The sequence below is a fragment of the Oreochromis niloticus genome, linkage group LG11 (assembly GCF_001858045.2).
Source record: "Oreochromis niloticus isolate F11D_XX linkage group LG11, O_niloticus_UMD_NMBU, whole genome shotgun sequence".
NCBI classification, from domain to species: Eukaryota; Metazoa; Chordata; class Actinopteri; order Cichliformes; family Cichlidae; genus Oreochromis; species Oreochromis niloticus.
Window position 1 is genome coordinate 15,072,541 of NC_031976.2, and position 16,326 is coordinate 15,088,866.

At 42.5% G+C, this 16,326-nt stretch overlaps 1 protein-coding gene across 5 annotated transcripts in view; it reads right to left on the reverse strand.

Annotated features, from left to right (window-relative positions):
- The window catches only part of klhl32 (kelch-like family member 32), a 32,269-nt gene that overhangs the window by 2,375 nt on the left and 13,568 nt on the right, over positions 1 to 16,326 (reverse strand). For all 5 annotated transcript variants that reach the window (XM_005472546.4, XM_019364584.2, XM_005472545.4 and 2 more), the window contains 6 exons: positions 12,478 to 12,576; positions 9,045 to 9,260; positions 6,045 to 6,771; positions 5,835 to 5,893; positions 3,450 to 3,642; positions 1,515 to 1,609 (listed from right to left, as the gene is read on the reverse strand). In XM_005472546.4, the coding sequence (XP_005472603.1) occupies positions 1,515 to 1,609; positions 3,450 to 3,642; positions 5,835 to 5,893; positions 6,045 to 6,771; positions 9,045 to 9,260; positions 12,478 to 12,576 (1,389 nt within the window). The remainder of the gene's footprint in view (positions 1 to 1,514; positions 1,610 to 3,449; positions 3,643 to 5,834; positions 5,894 to 6,044; positions 6,772 to 9,044; positions 9,261 to 12,477; positions 12,577 to 16,326) is intronic.

Genomic DNA, 16,326 nt, shown 5'->3' on the forward strand with positions numbered 1-16,326 from the left:
GCTAACATTTACAACCAAACATTACAGTTTAGCTCCACCTTTAGTTTTGTTTCTTGGAGCAGTTTCTCGACTTCATTATCATTTGATGTCATTTGATGTGCTTCTTTGCTTGAGTGCTGGTTCTTTACTTCTCTAGTTTGCTTGCAAGTTTATTCATATCTGTGAGCATACCCTGCTCAAAAAAAAACAAACACTTTTTAATCAGAATGTAGCATCAAGTCAGTTCAACTTGTGGAATACTAATCTGGTCAGTGAAGTAACAGAGGAGGGTGTAAATCATCTTCAGCTGCTTTGGTCTTATCAACAGGTGCACAAAAGTGGCAACAATGACAACCTCAAAAGCAGGAATGGTTTTCCAGGTGGAGGCCACTGACATTTTTCCCTCCCCATCTTTTCTGACTGTTTTTCGCTAGTTTTGCATTTTGGCTATGGTAAGTGTCACTACTGGTAGCATGATGTGATACCTAGACTCTGCAGAGGTTGCTCAGGTAGCCCAGCTCCTCCTGGATGGCACATCAATATCTGCCATTGTCAGAAGGTTTACTGTGTCTCCCAGCACAGTCTCAAGAGCATGGAAGAGATTCCAGGAGAGGAAGTTACTAGGAGAGCTGAACCCCTCAGCAGGACTAGGAGGAACTGGACGACCTCCAGGAGGCCACTGGTGTGAATGTCTCTGACCAAACAATTAGAAACAGACTTCGTGAGAATGACCCGACGTCCTACAGTGGGCCCTGTGCTCACTGCCCTGCACTGTGGAGCCTCACTGGCATTTTGCCATAAAATATCAAAATCAGCAGACCCACCATTGGCATCCTTTGCTTTTCACAGATAAGAGCAGGTTCACACTGAGCACATGTAACGGACTAACATCATTCAGTATGACCAGTTTAGTGGTGGGTCAGTAATCCATGAAGGGACACAGACCATTAGGTATCAGGATGATATCCTTGGATCCATTGTCTGACCCTGTACTGGTGCAGTTGTTCCAGGGTTCCTCCTGGTGCACAACAATGCATAGCCTCATGTGGTGAGAGCATACAGGCAGTTCCTGGAGGATTAAGGATTTGATACCCTAACCCTAACTGGGCCCAAACACTCACCTGACCTAAATCCAACAGAACACACCTGGGACATCATGTTTCTGTATTTCCAACACTGCCAGTTTGCAATTCCAGACTGCTGAGGAGCTCAGTGATGCCCTGGTCCAGATCTGGGAGGAGATCCCCCAGGACACCATCCACCGTCTCATTAGTAGCCCCCTTCCTTCCTAACACATTACCCAGTCTATATCAGTATAGATATCCAGCATTATTTTTTTAATTATGTCAGTGAGATCTGACCTGCAGTCAGATTTTGGCACTTGTATGTTGAAAGTACTTTAAAGCACCATCAAAACAAATGTTTTCCACATTGTTAGAGAAATCCTTACTGCTCCTGTTTTTTAGCATTCAGTCTTCTCCATCGGGCTTGTCTGGGGCCTTTTAAATTCACCTGTCTTTACTCTGAAGACTCACCTGAATGCATGCCAGAGGCTCATTGGTCCAAATAGAGTATCCTCCAACCACATAGATCCTGTCATCGTGGACCGCTACTCCAGACTCGTTCTGACCTGAAGAGGACAGAGACGGCACAATGCTTCACTGTGCCAAGCAGAGGGCATCCCGACAATATGACTTCCACGTCCCCCAGGAGGCAGAGAGAAAGATAAATGGAGAAAGATGGGGCAAGGGTGGGAGTGTACGCAGAGCTATGGCGTGTTCTCTCTCTGTGACTTTGTCTTTAAACTTTTGCAGATATAATGGGAGGAAAAGATCCGAGAACAATTGTGTAAAGTCAAACAGGAGTACAGGAGGAGGAGGAAATAACAATAAAGTCATCCAGAATTTAAAGCCTGTAATGGGAAATGAGAAAACATGACCACATCCTACAGTATATGCATGTGAGATTGTCTTGGCAGTGCTTGTGTTCCATCCCACCACTACCCTGTAGGCTAAAAGGTGCAACATACCCTCAGGTCCAAAGTAGACATATACTCTCTATATGTTTTAATTGTATATCATCCTACCACCTACTCACAGCCAACAGGGAGGCATTATGTGTTGTTTCTAATCTAATGAGAGGAGGGCAAAGCCGAGAGTTATACCCAGCCTACGTTTCCAAGCACCACATATGTACAGTGCATAATTGTATTAAAAATATATTGTGTTCTAAATAGATTAGCATTGAAGCTGCTGAAAACTTGTTTTCAGAAGTGTTTTTCATTAAAGATTTACGACTACATAAAGAGCAATTAAAAGTTAAACTTGGAAAAAAGTTTGATCGACAGTGGCCTTGAGTATCAGCCTGCTGTTAGTCATCACACTGGTATTCAAATGTCACTAAATCCTCTGTGAATTTGGAAATATCGCCTTTTGATTTGCTCGATTTGACAAAAAACTATCAAGGTTTGCGTGAAAGTGTAATATATGGTACTGTGCAAAAGTCTTGAGCCACCCCTCTTAGCTTTATATTCTGCAATAAAAATGGCAAATAGGTGCACTGTTTAATTGAAATGTGCAAACACACATGGAAATGCAGTCACCCTTCCACTGGGACCATTTCTGATGAGGCTTCAGTGAACAGTACATGGATCAACTAAATGCCCTGATGAATGTCTCAGGTCTTTGCTGGATTTTTCTCCTGTTTCTTAAGGACATGACTTTCAGAAATTGTTCATCTGCTATAAATACTCTACAGATACTCTTGTCCAGTTTCCTCAGGCGTTCTTAGGACACACTGTACAACATGCTAAGATGTGCAAGGATTTCTGCTAACAGCACTCCTTGTTGGTGCAAAAAATATTATTTTATGTCTGTCAAACTGTGATCTTTGGCATTTTTCATAGATTCAACTAAAGAAATGGGAAAATATATATTTTTTTTGTAACAGGCTGCTAGTGGCAAAGTGCCTACAGATAGCAAAGAACCAGATTAAATTCTAAGATGTCTGCATAGACTAACTAAAAACTTCTGAAAATGGCCAGCTTCAAGTACTGGACAATGTGTGAAAAACCAGTCAATGTCTGAAGATAAACTTTGAAAGACCTTCAGAAAGCCTGGAGAACTGTGGCTCAAAACCACTTTAAACATTTTTTAAAGGTCTCCAAAATATAAAGGAATGGGTGCTGTCTCAAATATTGTTTCTCGATAGAGTCAGTTAACTGCCCCAATTCTAGTCTTTATCTAAGTTAATCTAACCATCACCTGACAGTAGCTTTATGTTAGCGCAGACATGACCATGGCATCACCCATCTCCTCTAACTCTCAGCGAGAAAGCTGCAATTTCTCTGTCACAGCCAACGCTTCTTCTGCTTCTGTCTAATGGATCATTTGCGAAAAAGTTGTGCAGGTCACGCAGTTATTTCCGCACATGTATGCATGTTCACACGGTGGCTTCATCGCTTTGCCCACCTGTGAGGAGGCTGAAGGAGCAACGCGTCCACTGGTCCAAGTCCATGTTATAGGAGTCGATGTGGCGGACCAAGATCCGGTCGTTGTTGTAATCCAGGTCGTTCCCTCCTAACACGTACAGTTCCCTCCTCACTGCCGCCATGACGTGGTATACTCGCCTCTGCAACATGGGACTGCGGGCCAACCACTGGTCCTGAGGTGGAGGCGAAGGTGGTGGGGAGTAGATATGGGGAGGGAACGGCAGATGGATTTGAAGGGGGAAAAAATGGAGAAAATAAGAGATGCAGTCCAAAAAGGGAGGCAGAGAGAAACAGCGAGGGTGGAAAGGGAAGAAGGATGAATAAGAAGATTAATATTTAAGCATATCCATGCATGGGTAATTGATGTATGCTCAGCGCTAGATAAATAACGTGACACTGGAGCTCAGGTTTGTACTAATGACTTCCCTCCCTATTTCTAATCATATGTTTCAGCCACTCCATTTTACACCGAGGATCCCTGCTCATTTCACTAAGTGTGTCGAAGTGTATTTTCTGTGTGTGTGTGTGTGTGTGTGTGTGTGAGTGCTTGATTGAGGCAGAGAATGAGAGAGAGAAAGTGTGTGTGTGCGTGTGTGTCTGCTGGGAGCTGACGGGTGGCCATCTGTTGAGGGTAGAGTGGGTGGGGGGTTGCTGTTGCTCTGGCAGGTGAATGTAGATTCATGGTGAATACAAATGAGACTCTCTTCCTCTCTCTTTCACTCGTTTCTTCATTCCCTCGCTTCCACGCAGACATGTACAAACACAGACCCATATGGATATGCGCATTACACATATAGACACCGCGTACTATATACAGGCTTTAGCAGCTGCCTATAAACACAACCGATCGAGGGTTAGCCCTCTACATTCCAGTGCAGAAAGGTGTGTTTGACTATGGCACACAGAATCAAAATCATTTAAAGCTTATATTTAATTTAAAAAATATAACCGAAAAAACACGTCAAAAGTTGGAACTAGGAAATTTTACTGTTTGCAACGTTTTGTCTTACTGAAATAAGCAAAGGGGTTGTTTTACCTTTACATACCTTTACAGCTTTGTTTGAAGGAAAGTTTTCACAGGCCTCTACATTGAAAAACTAAGGAAGACCAGAGCAAGTATGGCCACCTTTATAAAGGTTTTGCAGTTTGCTAGTTGGGGTAAATTCAGCCCATTTGAGTGCTCAGAGAAAATGCAAAAAAATCCAAGAGCTACATCTCAAACTCTAAAGGTTTCAGTTAGCATGTTAAATGTTAAAATTCATGACAGTGCGATTAGAAAAGGACTGAACAAGTGTAGCTTTTTCAGTTTAAAATGTTTTTCAGAGCTCTGTAGAGTCCTGGAAGTGTCGTTTCGCATTAAGCGCACCTTCGCAGATGCACAAATTAATCATACCATGTATACAAATACACTTCCCATCCCAAATCTAGTTTTACTATTTATCAGAGTAGCAGGGATTTTTTTATTGATTCCATACAGTGTGAAAATCAATTAGCAGACACTTGACACCTGCCTGTTGTGCTATCCATCATTGAGAACGTAAGGTGTGCTATTTTTTTCTGGGAGAGAAAAAAATACTCCATTATTATTACACCGATGATGTTTAGGTGTGTACTTTTCCAAAAGTCTCATCATCAGTCAACAATAATTCACACAGAGTGAATTGTATTATAAGCTAACCTCAGAACAAACTTTCACAGAGAAAAATCTCAGGATCAGTCTCATAATAAGTGGGTTGCTGGGCTGTCCAAACCTGGAGCAAATTTTAATGCTTTACAGCAATATATCCAAATCTTTACTAATCAATTTGAGACAGAGGCAACACAACAAGCTCTGAGCACTGACATAATATCAACCAAAACGCTTTATCAAGCAGTTCACATCCACCACAGACCATCAATTCAGAGTTCTGTAACTCAAATAATCTCATCTACCTCACATTTGCTCTCCAAAAGCTCCTGAGAAAACAAAAATATGAAGCTTGAGGGAAAAGGGGGTATTTTTTTTTGTTTGTTTTTTGTACTGAACACTGATGTTTGCTGTTGATGAGTGCAGGGAGATGAATGGAAACAGTAAGGTCACTGTCAGTAAAACAAAATCACTGTTCAAAAAAAGAAAACCCCACTGAAAGTAGAATGAACTGTAGAGTATAATCATACTTCTTTGTGACTTTGTCTCTATCAGCAGCCTCGTTCACAATAAATTCATTCTTAGCTTATATGTAAATATTGGCTCGAGTTGGCTTTAGTATGTTTTGGGAATATGGTGATAAAGTGTGCCGTAGTATCGAGTATACAGCTGTAATCAGGGAAAATGAACATACATTTCCTCGACACAGAGAAACAAATCCAATCAGTCCATAGTTACCTGTTCTGGGTCGTAAACCATCAGCCGGTTTTGGTACTGAGCCGTGTTTGTCACCCCACCTGGAACACAAACAAACATCTCAGGATTTTGGCAGCGACACGTTCTCCTGCAAATGTGTGTGAAAGTGTGAACTTAGTAGCAGAAGTGAGATAAAAGTAACACATATGAAACCGAACGTGCAGGCTGAGTCTGTGTTCTCTCCTTGTGTACCTGACACCCAGAGCAGGTTGTCAGCAACGCAGCCGGCGTGGCAGGACAGCGAGCGGTCAAAGGGCTGGACGAACATCCATTTGTTCCTCTTGGGACAGTAGCGCTCCACAGAGGGCAGCACCTGCCTCAGCTCATTCCTGCCCCCCACTGCGTACAGGTACTGCCCCAGAGCTCCCAGGACAAAGTGTTCCCTACATGCCTTCATGGGGGCAATCTCAGTCCAACGGTTGCCCCTGGGGTCATATCTACAGGCGGTCCTTACTGCACATGTCCTTCCAGTGGCGTGCTCCATCTCTCCACCTACGACAAACAGGAAGTTCCCCATTACAGCCACGCAGTGGTGGCTGCGTCCAGTAGGCATGGGGACTAGTTCGCTCCAGTTCGACCCGCCCGCCACTCGCACGTGCTCCTGCACAGCTGGGTTGAAATACCGCAGCTCCCGGACTCTGCTCACCTCCCGCTTCCGACCTCCAACTATGTAGAGGGTGAGGGACTGGAAGCGCGGTCTGGTGCGGGCTGACTGGTGGAGGGGCTGAGCGAAGATGGCGCGGTGGTAGTCCAAGGCCTCATCTACCAGAGCCGCAGCGGTAGGGCTAGACTGGACCAGAGGATGGCTACGCGAAAGGTGGTGCAGTGTGGGGACGTCCATCAGGCCGTAGCGGACGTGCTGCAGAAGGTCCTCGGTGTACTGGTAGCGACAGTCGTGCTCGAGCCACAGAACAACCAGCTAAACCCAGAAAGAAGAGAAGATCAGTTAGAGACCAAGAGCAAGCAGGAAGAACAGTGACTACAATATTCATCATGCTGTCATGCTTCCATAAATTCAAAAACTGCTCATTCAATTTTAATGTATTATTGATGAAATTATTATTTGAATTCAGTATGGCTCAGATTTTTTTTCTTTTCAAGTTTTAAATTAGAAACAAAAGGCTCCCTGCTCCAGTCGTTTTTCATCCAGTCCCTTGAAAAGGCAAATAGGAAAGACGTTGGGATAAGAGGGAAGTGTAGAAGGAAAGAATCAGTAGGAAAGAATTGGGAAAAAATAGAGATAGGGAAAGAAAACCAATGTGAGAAAAAAAAGAAACACTGAAGGACTGCTAATCAGAATTTTTTCTAGACACCTATAGGCTATTATGGCAAGATTGAGCCAGCACTAAAGCCATAGTTGCCAACACACACACACAAGCATTTATTAATCAGCAGCATTCAATATTCAGACTGTAAATATCCACAGGCAGCCTCCTTTGTTTAACGCGGGCGAACCGGGTAGCAGGGAAGGGATTTAATTGAACTTGAGAGCGATGGAAGGTTATTTAGCTGCGACGAGGTGTGAATGTGGGCGAGATGACTGGAGATCACTGATACCATTATCAGGAAAACAAAGTGGTTGTTAGCGCAATCTGCGCAGAGACTGAGAGCTTATTACAGCGAATAAAGGAATAAAGATTTTTAGGGGGAAAAAGGACACGAGGATGGCCAAGAACAAATCAGGGGGAAAAAACTGACAATGTCACGACTGCACTGATAATACAGGAGTCGGGATGTGATGTATGCACACACGCTGGATGCGTGCCTTGTCTTTGCTATCCAGACGAAACCTTCCTTTCCTCATTTCTCCTTTCAGTCCCCTCTGAAGGTGTGAATATGCAACAAACATGCAAGTCAGGCTTCTGTCTTTTTTGTGGTAACTGTGCCACTCTGCTGTCTCGTCTTCCCTTTCCTCCACTGCCAACCCCGCCTCTCTCCTCCTCAACGCTCTAAAGTGACAGTGTGCGTGCGTGCACGTGCATGTGTGTGCGCGCGCGCGTGTGTGTGTGCATGCGTGTGCGCACTACGGCAGCTGACTGTGAAGGTCACGCTGCATCACACAACTTCCTCGGGGCACAGAATAAATCAACTCCTTCTCCCTCCTTCCCCTCCATGCTGAAAGAGAAAGTGCGAGAGAGAGAGAGTGTGTATGTGTGTGTGTGAGAGAAAAGAAGAGGGTGAGGGAAAGAGATAGTGAGGGGAGGAGGGGAGGCAGAGCAAAGGATGGCAAGATAGAGAGAGAGAGAGGGAGAGAGGGAGAGGGGAAAAACAAAGGCAGAGAAAATGTGATTTCCAGAGCACGAGAGGCTCTAAGAAAACTCTGAGTGACGATGATTGACGCCCGAGCTAGGTCAGTCCGGTATTGGCGTGCACCCCACCACCCTCCAGCCCACCACCCCTTTCGGACGACAGCCCCCGCTCGCCGCTCGCTTCCGTCTGATGCCCAAATTAACCTTCTGGGTGAAGTGAAGGAGCCCCAAAGCAGCCTAATCAGAGGCTGATTATGGCGGCGGTGGCTGGCTAAAGGGTCAGGGTAATTGTGCCATCAGAGGCCTGATTGTTTTCAATCAGACGGGCGGCCGAGTGACAGCTGGGGGATTGGGGCTCTGATGGAGCCGCGGTGGGCCTAATCAGAGAAGAGAAGAAGGAGAGAAAGAAAGAGAGGGGAGAAAAGAAGTGAGAGAGAGCGGGGGTGGCGGTGGCGGTGGTGCGGGGGCTGATTGGAGCAAATGAACAGTCAAAGCGGCGAGTCCCACCCTGCACTGCCGCTTTACTCCTCAATCCCGGCAGTTCATCACGCTTACTATACGCTGACAGTCGAACACCCGGTCAGATGCAGCCCTTCCTACTGCACATTGTCATCAACATAAACAAACAGTATATGAGATGCAGATGGCAGTATTTAATTTCTTGTTTATTAGTCTGAGCGTCTGCTGTGTGTCATGCGTTTCTGTGCGCGTTTGTGTTTCATATATATATATATATATATATATATATATATATATATATATATATACATATATATATATATATATATGTATATATATATATATATATATATGTATGATGAGTTTGGTGCCAAAATGCAATTTCTTCAGATTTGCAACCAGAGATGATTGTTTTTCCAGACTGTCATCAGCGTATTAACACTGTGCTTTAACACCTCAGGGCTGCATCTCGTGTGTCTTGTACCTTCCATATCTCCTCCTCGCTCAGAGAGGTGAGACGGTCGCTCTTCAGCACCTCCCTGAGGAGGCGGTAGGGCAGCTGCAGGGCCTCGTCCTGTCGGCTCTGGCTCAGCTCAGACAGATGCTCCACCAGGAAGCCCACCACGGCCTCCTCTAAGGTGGGGAGGTGGAACAGGTCGGCCACGCGGTACAGCTCCAGGTAGTTGACGCTGCTCAGCTCCTGGGGGATGAATGGATGTCTTTGCCATTAGGGTCTGTTAAAAAAAACTTTAGAGACAACTATCAGACTACATGATCCTGAAAACCCACCAAAGTAGTCCATAAAAGTCCATAAAAATAAATTTGAGCAGTGACTGAACTATAATTTTAATGAGAAGCTTTCATTTACATAGATCAGGTCACATCTGTTGTACCTCTGTGTTATTTCTCATTTTGTTAGCAGGTGTAAATTGTAAGATTTTACCGCATATCCTTTTTGTGTTAGCCATTGTTTTGTTACCGAGAATATGTGACATTTACAAATAATAGAAGCCGATCATCCCCACTTCATATTGCATATATAAGCCACATGCACACTAAGTCTGAATTCAGCGCCATGACAACATTGCGTGTCAAATACTAGAAGACAGAGAAAGGCGCAAGACTAAACCCAGTGAGATCTGACCAGTGGAATAAGACTGCCATCTTCTGGCTCTCTTGCAGCACCTACAGCACTAACAGCTCCATGCGGTCCCCTCTCCTACGGATCAGCATTTAATAATGTAGCACCTTGATGAATCAGCCACACTCGGAGGTTTTAAAGAACAACACTGCATTTCAGCTCACTACATTTCAATTTTGCTGCTGTGAAAATTTAAAAAAAATGGAGAAAAATCTGAATGAGGGTCAACAACAGTGGTAAGGGTCACACATGCATGCCAGTCAATGTTAAAATGTAATACACTGCAATGGAAATTTATTGATCAAATGCTCAGTGGAACAAATTAGAATCTAACAAATCACACAGATGATCCTGACTGGCTAATGTATCTGATTTTCAATCCCTGTGGCACGGTGTTTACAGGAAAGTCATTTTTATTAGTCCGGCCTTAATCTAAGCAAATTGCATTTAGAACATTGAGCTGATGTGACAGCTGTGATGAGCACACAAGCGCTTTGGTAGGTAATGACTTATCAATTGTTCTGATTGATAAGTCATGATGAATATGGTTATTATTAATACAAAACCAGCAATGAGCCTTTTACAACCAGCAGATGGCACATCGGAGCTAAATTTACAGTCCTAATGTAAGACTCAAGTCTTGACTGAGTTGAAATACAGTGTTAAAGGATTATACCCTCATGGAGGGGAATTGAGGACAACATCTCCAAACATAATATAAAACATGATATAAATGAATATCAAGTTTATACGTATATATATAAAAAATCCCCTCTCGACCCTGCGGGCAGTCTTTATCCTTCAAGCTCGGGTCCTCTACCAGAGGCCTGGGAGCTTTAGGGTCCTGTGCAGTATCTTTGCTGTTCCTAGGACTGCACTCTTCTACATAGATAGACAGACAGACAGATAGATTCAAAGCTCCTCTTTGGATTTTCAGTACAGTTCTTGTGTAATTTGGCATGCCTCAGCCTTTTCTCCCTGTCCCCCCCCCCTTCAGAATAGCTTCTTGACAGCCACCCTTCCACTGAGACTGTCAGTCTTTTTTTTTTAGGACACACTGCACACCATGCAAGTCAAGCTGTCAGCTAATAGCTTTTTAGGAATCATGTTGGCGAAAAATACGTTTTTCTGCCTGTCAAACTGTGATCTTCAGCATTTTTCATAGATTCAGCAGTAACATGTAACAAAGTGCCTAAACGTGTCATTTAAAATTGGTTCTTTTGCTCTGTTCCCTGCTGTGTGTAGACACAACATTGGTTCATCCTTTGAGTTAGGAGCTTTTTTATGCTTGAATGATTCATAGATCAGTGTTAAGTGGTTTAATAAACAAAACACATCCTCAGAAAACAGTTAGGTAAAAGGACTGGACTGAAAATGAGTGAAAAAGTAGCCAATTCCAAAGAAAAGCTCTGAAGGAACATCAGAAAGCTGCTGCTCAAGACCATATCTATCTATCTATCTATCTATCTATCTATCTATCTATCTATCTATCTATCTATCTATCTATCTATCTATCTATCTATCTATCTATCTATCTATCTATCTATCTATGTTATGAAATGTTTCTAAAGCCACTGATTCCATTCTGGAGAAGCATGGCGCTTACTGTAAAACCATATATCAGATATCTTAGACTATTTCTGTTCCACAGCAACCTCCACCTGAGTTGCTTTTTATCTACAGCAGCACTTGGCTACATACCCAGAGGACAGTAGGCCGACTTTGTTTCTGTTCTAACACATGCATCTTGTGATAAAATGCATGAAACACACGTCAGCATGGCCCAATTCTTGAAATGATCTGGACTGAGGTACCTTACTGTAGACGACAGGCATGAACCCAGCAGAAGTGTCCTTGAGCAACAGCACTAAATGCTTCCCAGCTCTGGGGCTTACATCCTCTAACTGACCTTTAAACATTCACACTAGACCATTAGTAGATGGAAGAACTGCAGCACTCTTCCTGTGCATGAATTAGTTTTGACTTTGCGGTCAAGGTATTTAGAAGAAATAGCTCGACATTTTTCAAGAGGCACCAATTTTTTTTAAAAAAGATGAAAAGATTGATCCCAGTGTAATTTCTTTAGACATAAAGACCAAAACAGAGGGAGCCTGTCTCTGTGAAAAGAAAAAAAAGGAAAAACAGTTAAACTAGAGGCACCTCTGCATCTCACTAATTAACACATTATAGCCTAAGTGAGTTTGACTAACAACAGCAACGCAAAAAAAGAAGTTAACACATACACTGTTGTTGTAGAGGTTGTGAACCCTTTGGAATTTATACATTTCTCAAATAAGTCCTAAAGCATCACCTGATTTTCACACAAGTACTAAAAGTAGAAAAAGTTAACCTTATTAAAGGAAATGACAAAGAAATTGAAGAAAAGAAAACTAAAGAAACTTAAAGAAAACTGGAAAGAAACACGCGAGATACTTGACAGTTTGGATAATGATTTAGGAAATGTGTCAAATGACCTATGTAAGCTATTCAACCCCAGGTAAGGTGACTCATTTGTAAAAATTCCCCCGATATAACTGGCAGATAGGATCAAATGGAGCAACTGTTCCTGAGTGGACCATACCTCTCACACATCAGTGATATTACCGGATTTTCATTAACCTGATGAGGACTTTGTAGCATGAAAATGTTACTGCGCTGATTTCTTTTCCTAATGTCCGCAGTTCCCAGCTCACACACAAGGACACCAGAACATGTGCACGTTTGTGTGCATGCGTGCATTCATGTGCGCGTGTGTGTATGTGCTGTGTGCACGCACCTGGATGAGGTAGTGTGAGCAGAGGCTGAGGAGCTCCAGCAGCTGAAGGTGGCTGCCTGCAGACAGGACGTCCTGGATCACCGCTGGCTCCAGCAGAATCTGGTTCAGAGCATTCAAACAGGGTCATTAGGTTTCTTTTTTTAACATTTGTGTCTGAGTTTCACTGCAGCTGAGCTCTAGGTTGTTTTCAAGTGATGACTTTTTCTGAACTTTTGTACTGTACTGTATATTATTTATTGATAATCACTGTTTCTTTTAACTGTTCAGGTTCAGGCACACATTTATCTATGGTACGCAGAATGTCTGAAGAAGTCACTTGGATGAATGATGAAATGTCGAGATGAACACAACCAATTTTCTTGGAACATTTTAGCAAATTCCATCCGAAAAACCACAAGACTTCTGGAATAATGTCTTTAATATTTATACATACTGCACAGTGCTACATTTGATAAAAACTAAACACAGCATTTTAGCCCAGAGACATTAATCCAGCTATCAAGCATGTGAGAAACAGATGATTTATTTTTTCATGTCCTAACACATACAACCTTAGAACTAAAAGAAGTATATATATTTGTAATTTCTTTCTTATTTTCGCTCTTTAGTTGAGCTAAGTTTGACTTCCATTGTAAAAATGTTTCAGACAGTGCAACAGATGATGTGGAAGCGAACAAAAAACCCCTGCTTGACCATTGTGCTTGATTTGCCATTATTCTCCTTGCAGCGCAGCAACATATTCAGGCAATTATTTCTGCACAGATTCTGCCAAAATGCTTCCTGTTTAGCTAAATGAACAGCGGATGAAAATTATCCACTGAAAGCTTCCTTCTGTTTCCTCCATATTACCCACCCATATACAACATAACGCTCTGTAACGCAGCCAGTTCGTTCTCGTAAGCTCTTAGGAGCGGAGCCAGGTATGGGTGGAGAACTGCGCAGAGGGTGGCATCACTTAAATCGTAACCCAGTCAGACTAGACAGCATGCTATCTCCCTCACCCTGTGGAATCACCTGTCCCACAGTTTAGATTGGTTTTAAAAACGAAAAAAAACAACAACCCACAAAACCTTTGATAATCCCTTCAGCAGCTCTGCCCTACATATCCACAGAGCTGTGACTGCATCAGCAGTGAAAGTGTGAAAAATGACTTCATCATTCGTCTCTCTCACCCATCGGTACTGTTGCCACAGTAATGGACTGAACATTGTTTAGCAGGCCTCAGGAGTATCAATTTTGCTGGAGCCTACTGATTATTTATGAATCTGAAAAACAAAATGAGCAGATCTGAATACAAATGTGCTACTTTCTTCTACTGCTTGTTTGTCCATTCAGTCTACATGATTGCTCTCATTGCATTATAGCGCATTATTTGGCCACTTTAGGATTCATGTAAACACTTAATTTGAAATCATCAGGCTACTTGTTTATAATAGTATAATATACAACCACTTAGAAAATATTCCCAGCAAGCCGCTCTGGTAAGATTGTTTTTTCTATCCTCCTTCTCCACAATTAGCTGCATCTGCACATTCCCATTTATCACAGTATGGTTTCCTTCCAGGCCTGGGCAGCAATCCAGTTAACAAGCCGCACCATCTATGGGCCTCATAAGCTTAACATATTAAGACAGAGAGCAATAGCAAGTGGTTTTCGCTTCTTTAACAAGAATCTAGATACAGTGAGCTAGAGAAAAAAAAACAGCAGAACAGAGCAGATAAAATTGTTGATTTGAAAAAACTAATTTCCAAGCACCTCTTCATCTATTCGGTGACTATGAACTGAGGAAAGCACGCTATCAAAAACATCAAACCCCGCATTTTTTCCCTTTCACTCAATCAGCATCCTGTCAGGCAGCAGCGGCAGCAATAATGACTGTAATAACAGTAAGTGAACTCTCTTCATATCGTGCTCTCCTACCCACTCCAGAAGCCCACTACAGTTAGAGCACCTCTACCTCACACAGCAGAAGTCAGTTTTATAACTCCGTGCCCGCTTCAGTGTGGGAGTACAGTGAGCTCTTGTGTAAACCAGCAGTTTTTGCCGCTTACTAGCTTTCACCTGGAGGAGATATAAAATGGAAGAAGATGCGTGTATGGCAGAACGTATGTCCTCTGCCATGTGATCTGGTGCACGTGTGGCTAATAAAACTATGGCAGCGCTGCAGGATGTTTAATTGATTGATTGGTTGGCAGGCAGTAAAAAAATAAAAGAAATCCTATGAAGCTACTGATGGCATGTCTCCTTCTTCACCCTGCTGGCCTATGACATGTGGCTAAAGGATTTTTAGTAGGTCATTATTAACGGTCTGGGGGTAAGCTTATTGCCCTCATCTCATCTGCTATCATCTCCTCTGGGCAGACAGGAGCTGAGCCAACCAAAGCAGGGCGGCTTGCAAGCCTGCTGTTGACCTACTTACACTGGCTAACCGACTCACTCTTTGCTCATTTGCACTGTGGAAATAAAATTAGGAGTAATTACAAAGTTCCTGGCCTCTTGGTACACAAAATAAGCCGCTGGGCTGCTTAGTGAAGCAAGAATCATTGGCACAAAAAATGTCAAGAAAGGTTTACAGGAATTCTCACGCACTCATTCTTTGTCGACTGGGCGACAAGACAAGGATATGAACTCACAAGAACCTTTAGCACGGAAATGTAATTTTGTGCTCTTCTGTTTTTATTTTGACCAGAGTGGCCAGGGCAGGGGCCAGTTCATAGTAAAAATCTGATAAAGCACCTGCACACTCAGTCATCCAGCGGTAGGAGCTTATGCTGCTGAGATTAAAGAGGTAATCTGCAGAATCCATGTTTTTATTTAGTTTTGTGACATATTTGGCACTGATAGAATATTAAGTTATTTTAAGCTTTAAAGTAAATGTACAGCATTTGAGTATTTCAAATTGTATGCTGTTTTGTACTCCCCTTTAATTATAAAATATAGCTAGCACATAGGATTTTTAATCTACTAACATCAGCTTGGTCAGCTTATGAACTACATAATGCTCTTTGACAGATAACCCTCTGGCATTCAAAGTAGTCAAATTTATCTTTACTTTGACCAGCCACAGCGTCTCTACTACTAGCAAAAACCAGGCCCGTGGCGCTTGTTGGCTTTGCTAATGAATGAAAACACAGACATATGTTCATTTATTTATTATTTATTATTTTATTTATTATTTTTATCTTATTTTTATTTATTATTGCACTATATATAGTGAGACAGTAAAAACAGATTTTCATAAATAATAAATACACACATTCACTGTTCTTAAATCAATTATTAGCATCACTGTTTGATGAACACTTATTTATAGGTATGCATGACAACACAGTCCCAAACTGCAAAACATTGTTTAGCAAGATATTTAGTAACAAACAACAATATACATGTACATGTAATGTGTATACATCAAAGAAGAACAGCACGGGAACCAATTCTGCAAATATTCTTCATAGCTTGTTAGCCAGTTATGTTGTGTGCTGCTATGCTAGCTGAGGGAGTTAGTTTAGTGTTTGGCTACAGCCTGCCAGTGCTAGGAACATGCTGGTTAGCTTAGCATGCTGAGTAGCTGCACTGTGCTTGCTTAGATAGCTTGGTTAGCTTGGCTAAATAAATTTGCTAAACCATGTGAGCGTTTATGTTGTCTTTATAAGGTGTATTTCAGTGAACAGCAGGGAAAACAAACTTGCATCTTGGAGATTGCTGCTAGCCAGCACATTTACTTGTTTTTAAGGACTGTATATTTAAAAAAAATTGATGTATTTTGGATGGATTTTGCCTCAGTCAAACAGTCAAGAAACTCCGCCATTGCCTGGTCCCAAGTCCAGGATGAGAAAGGAGGAGGGTTGG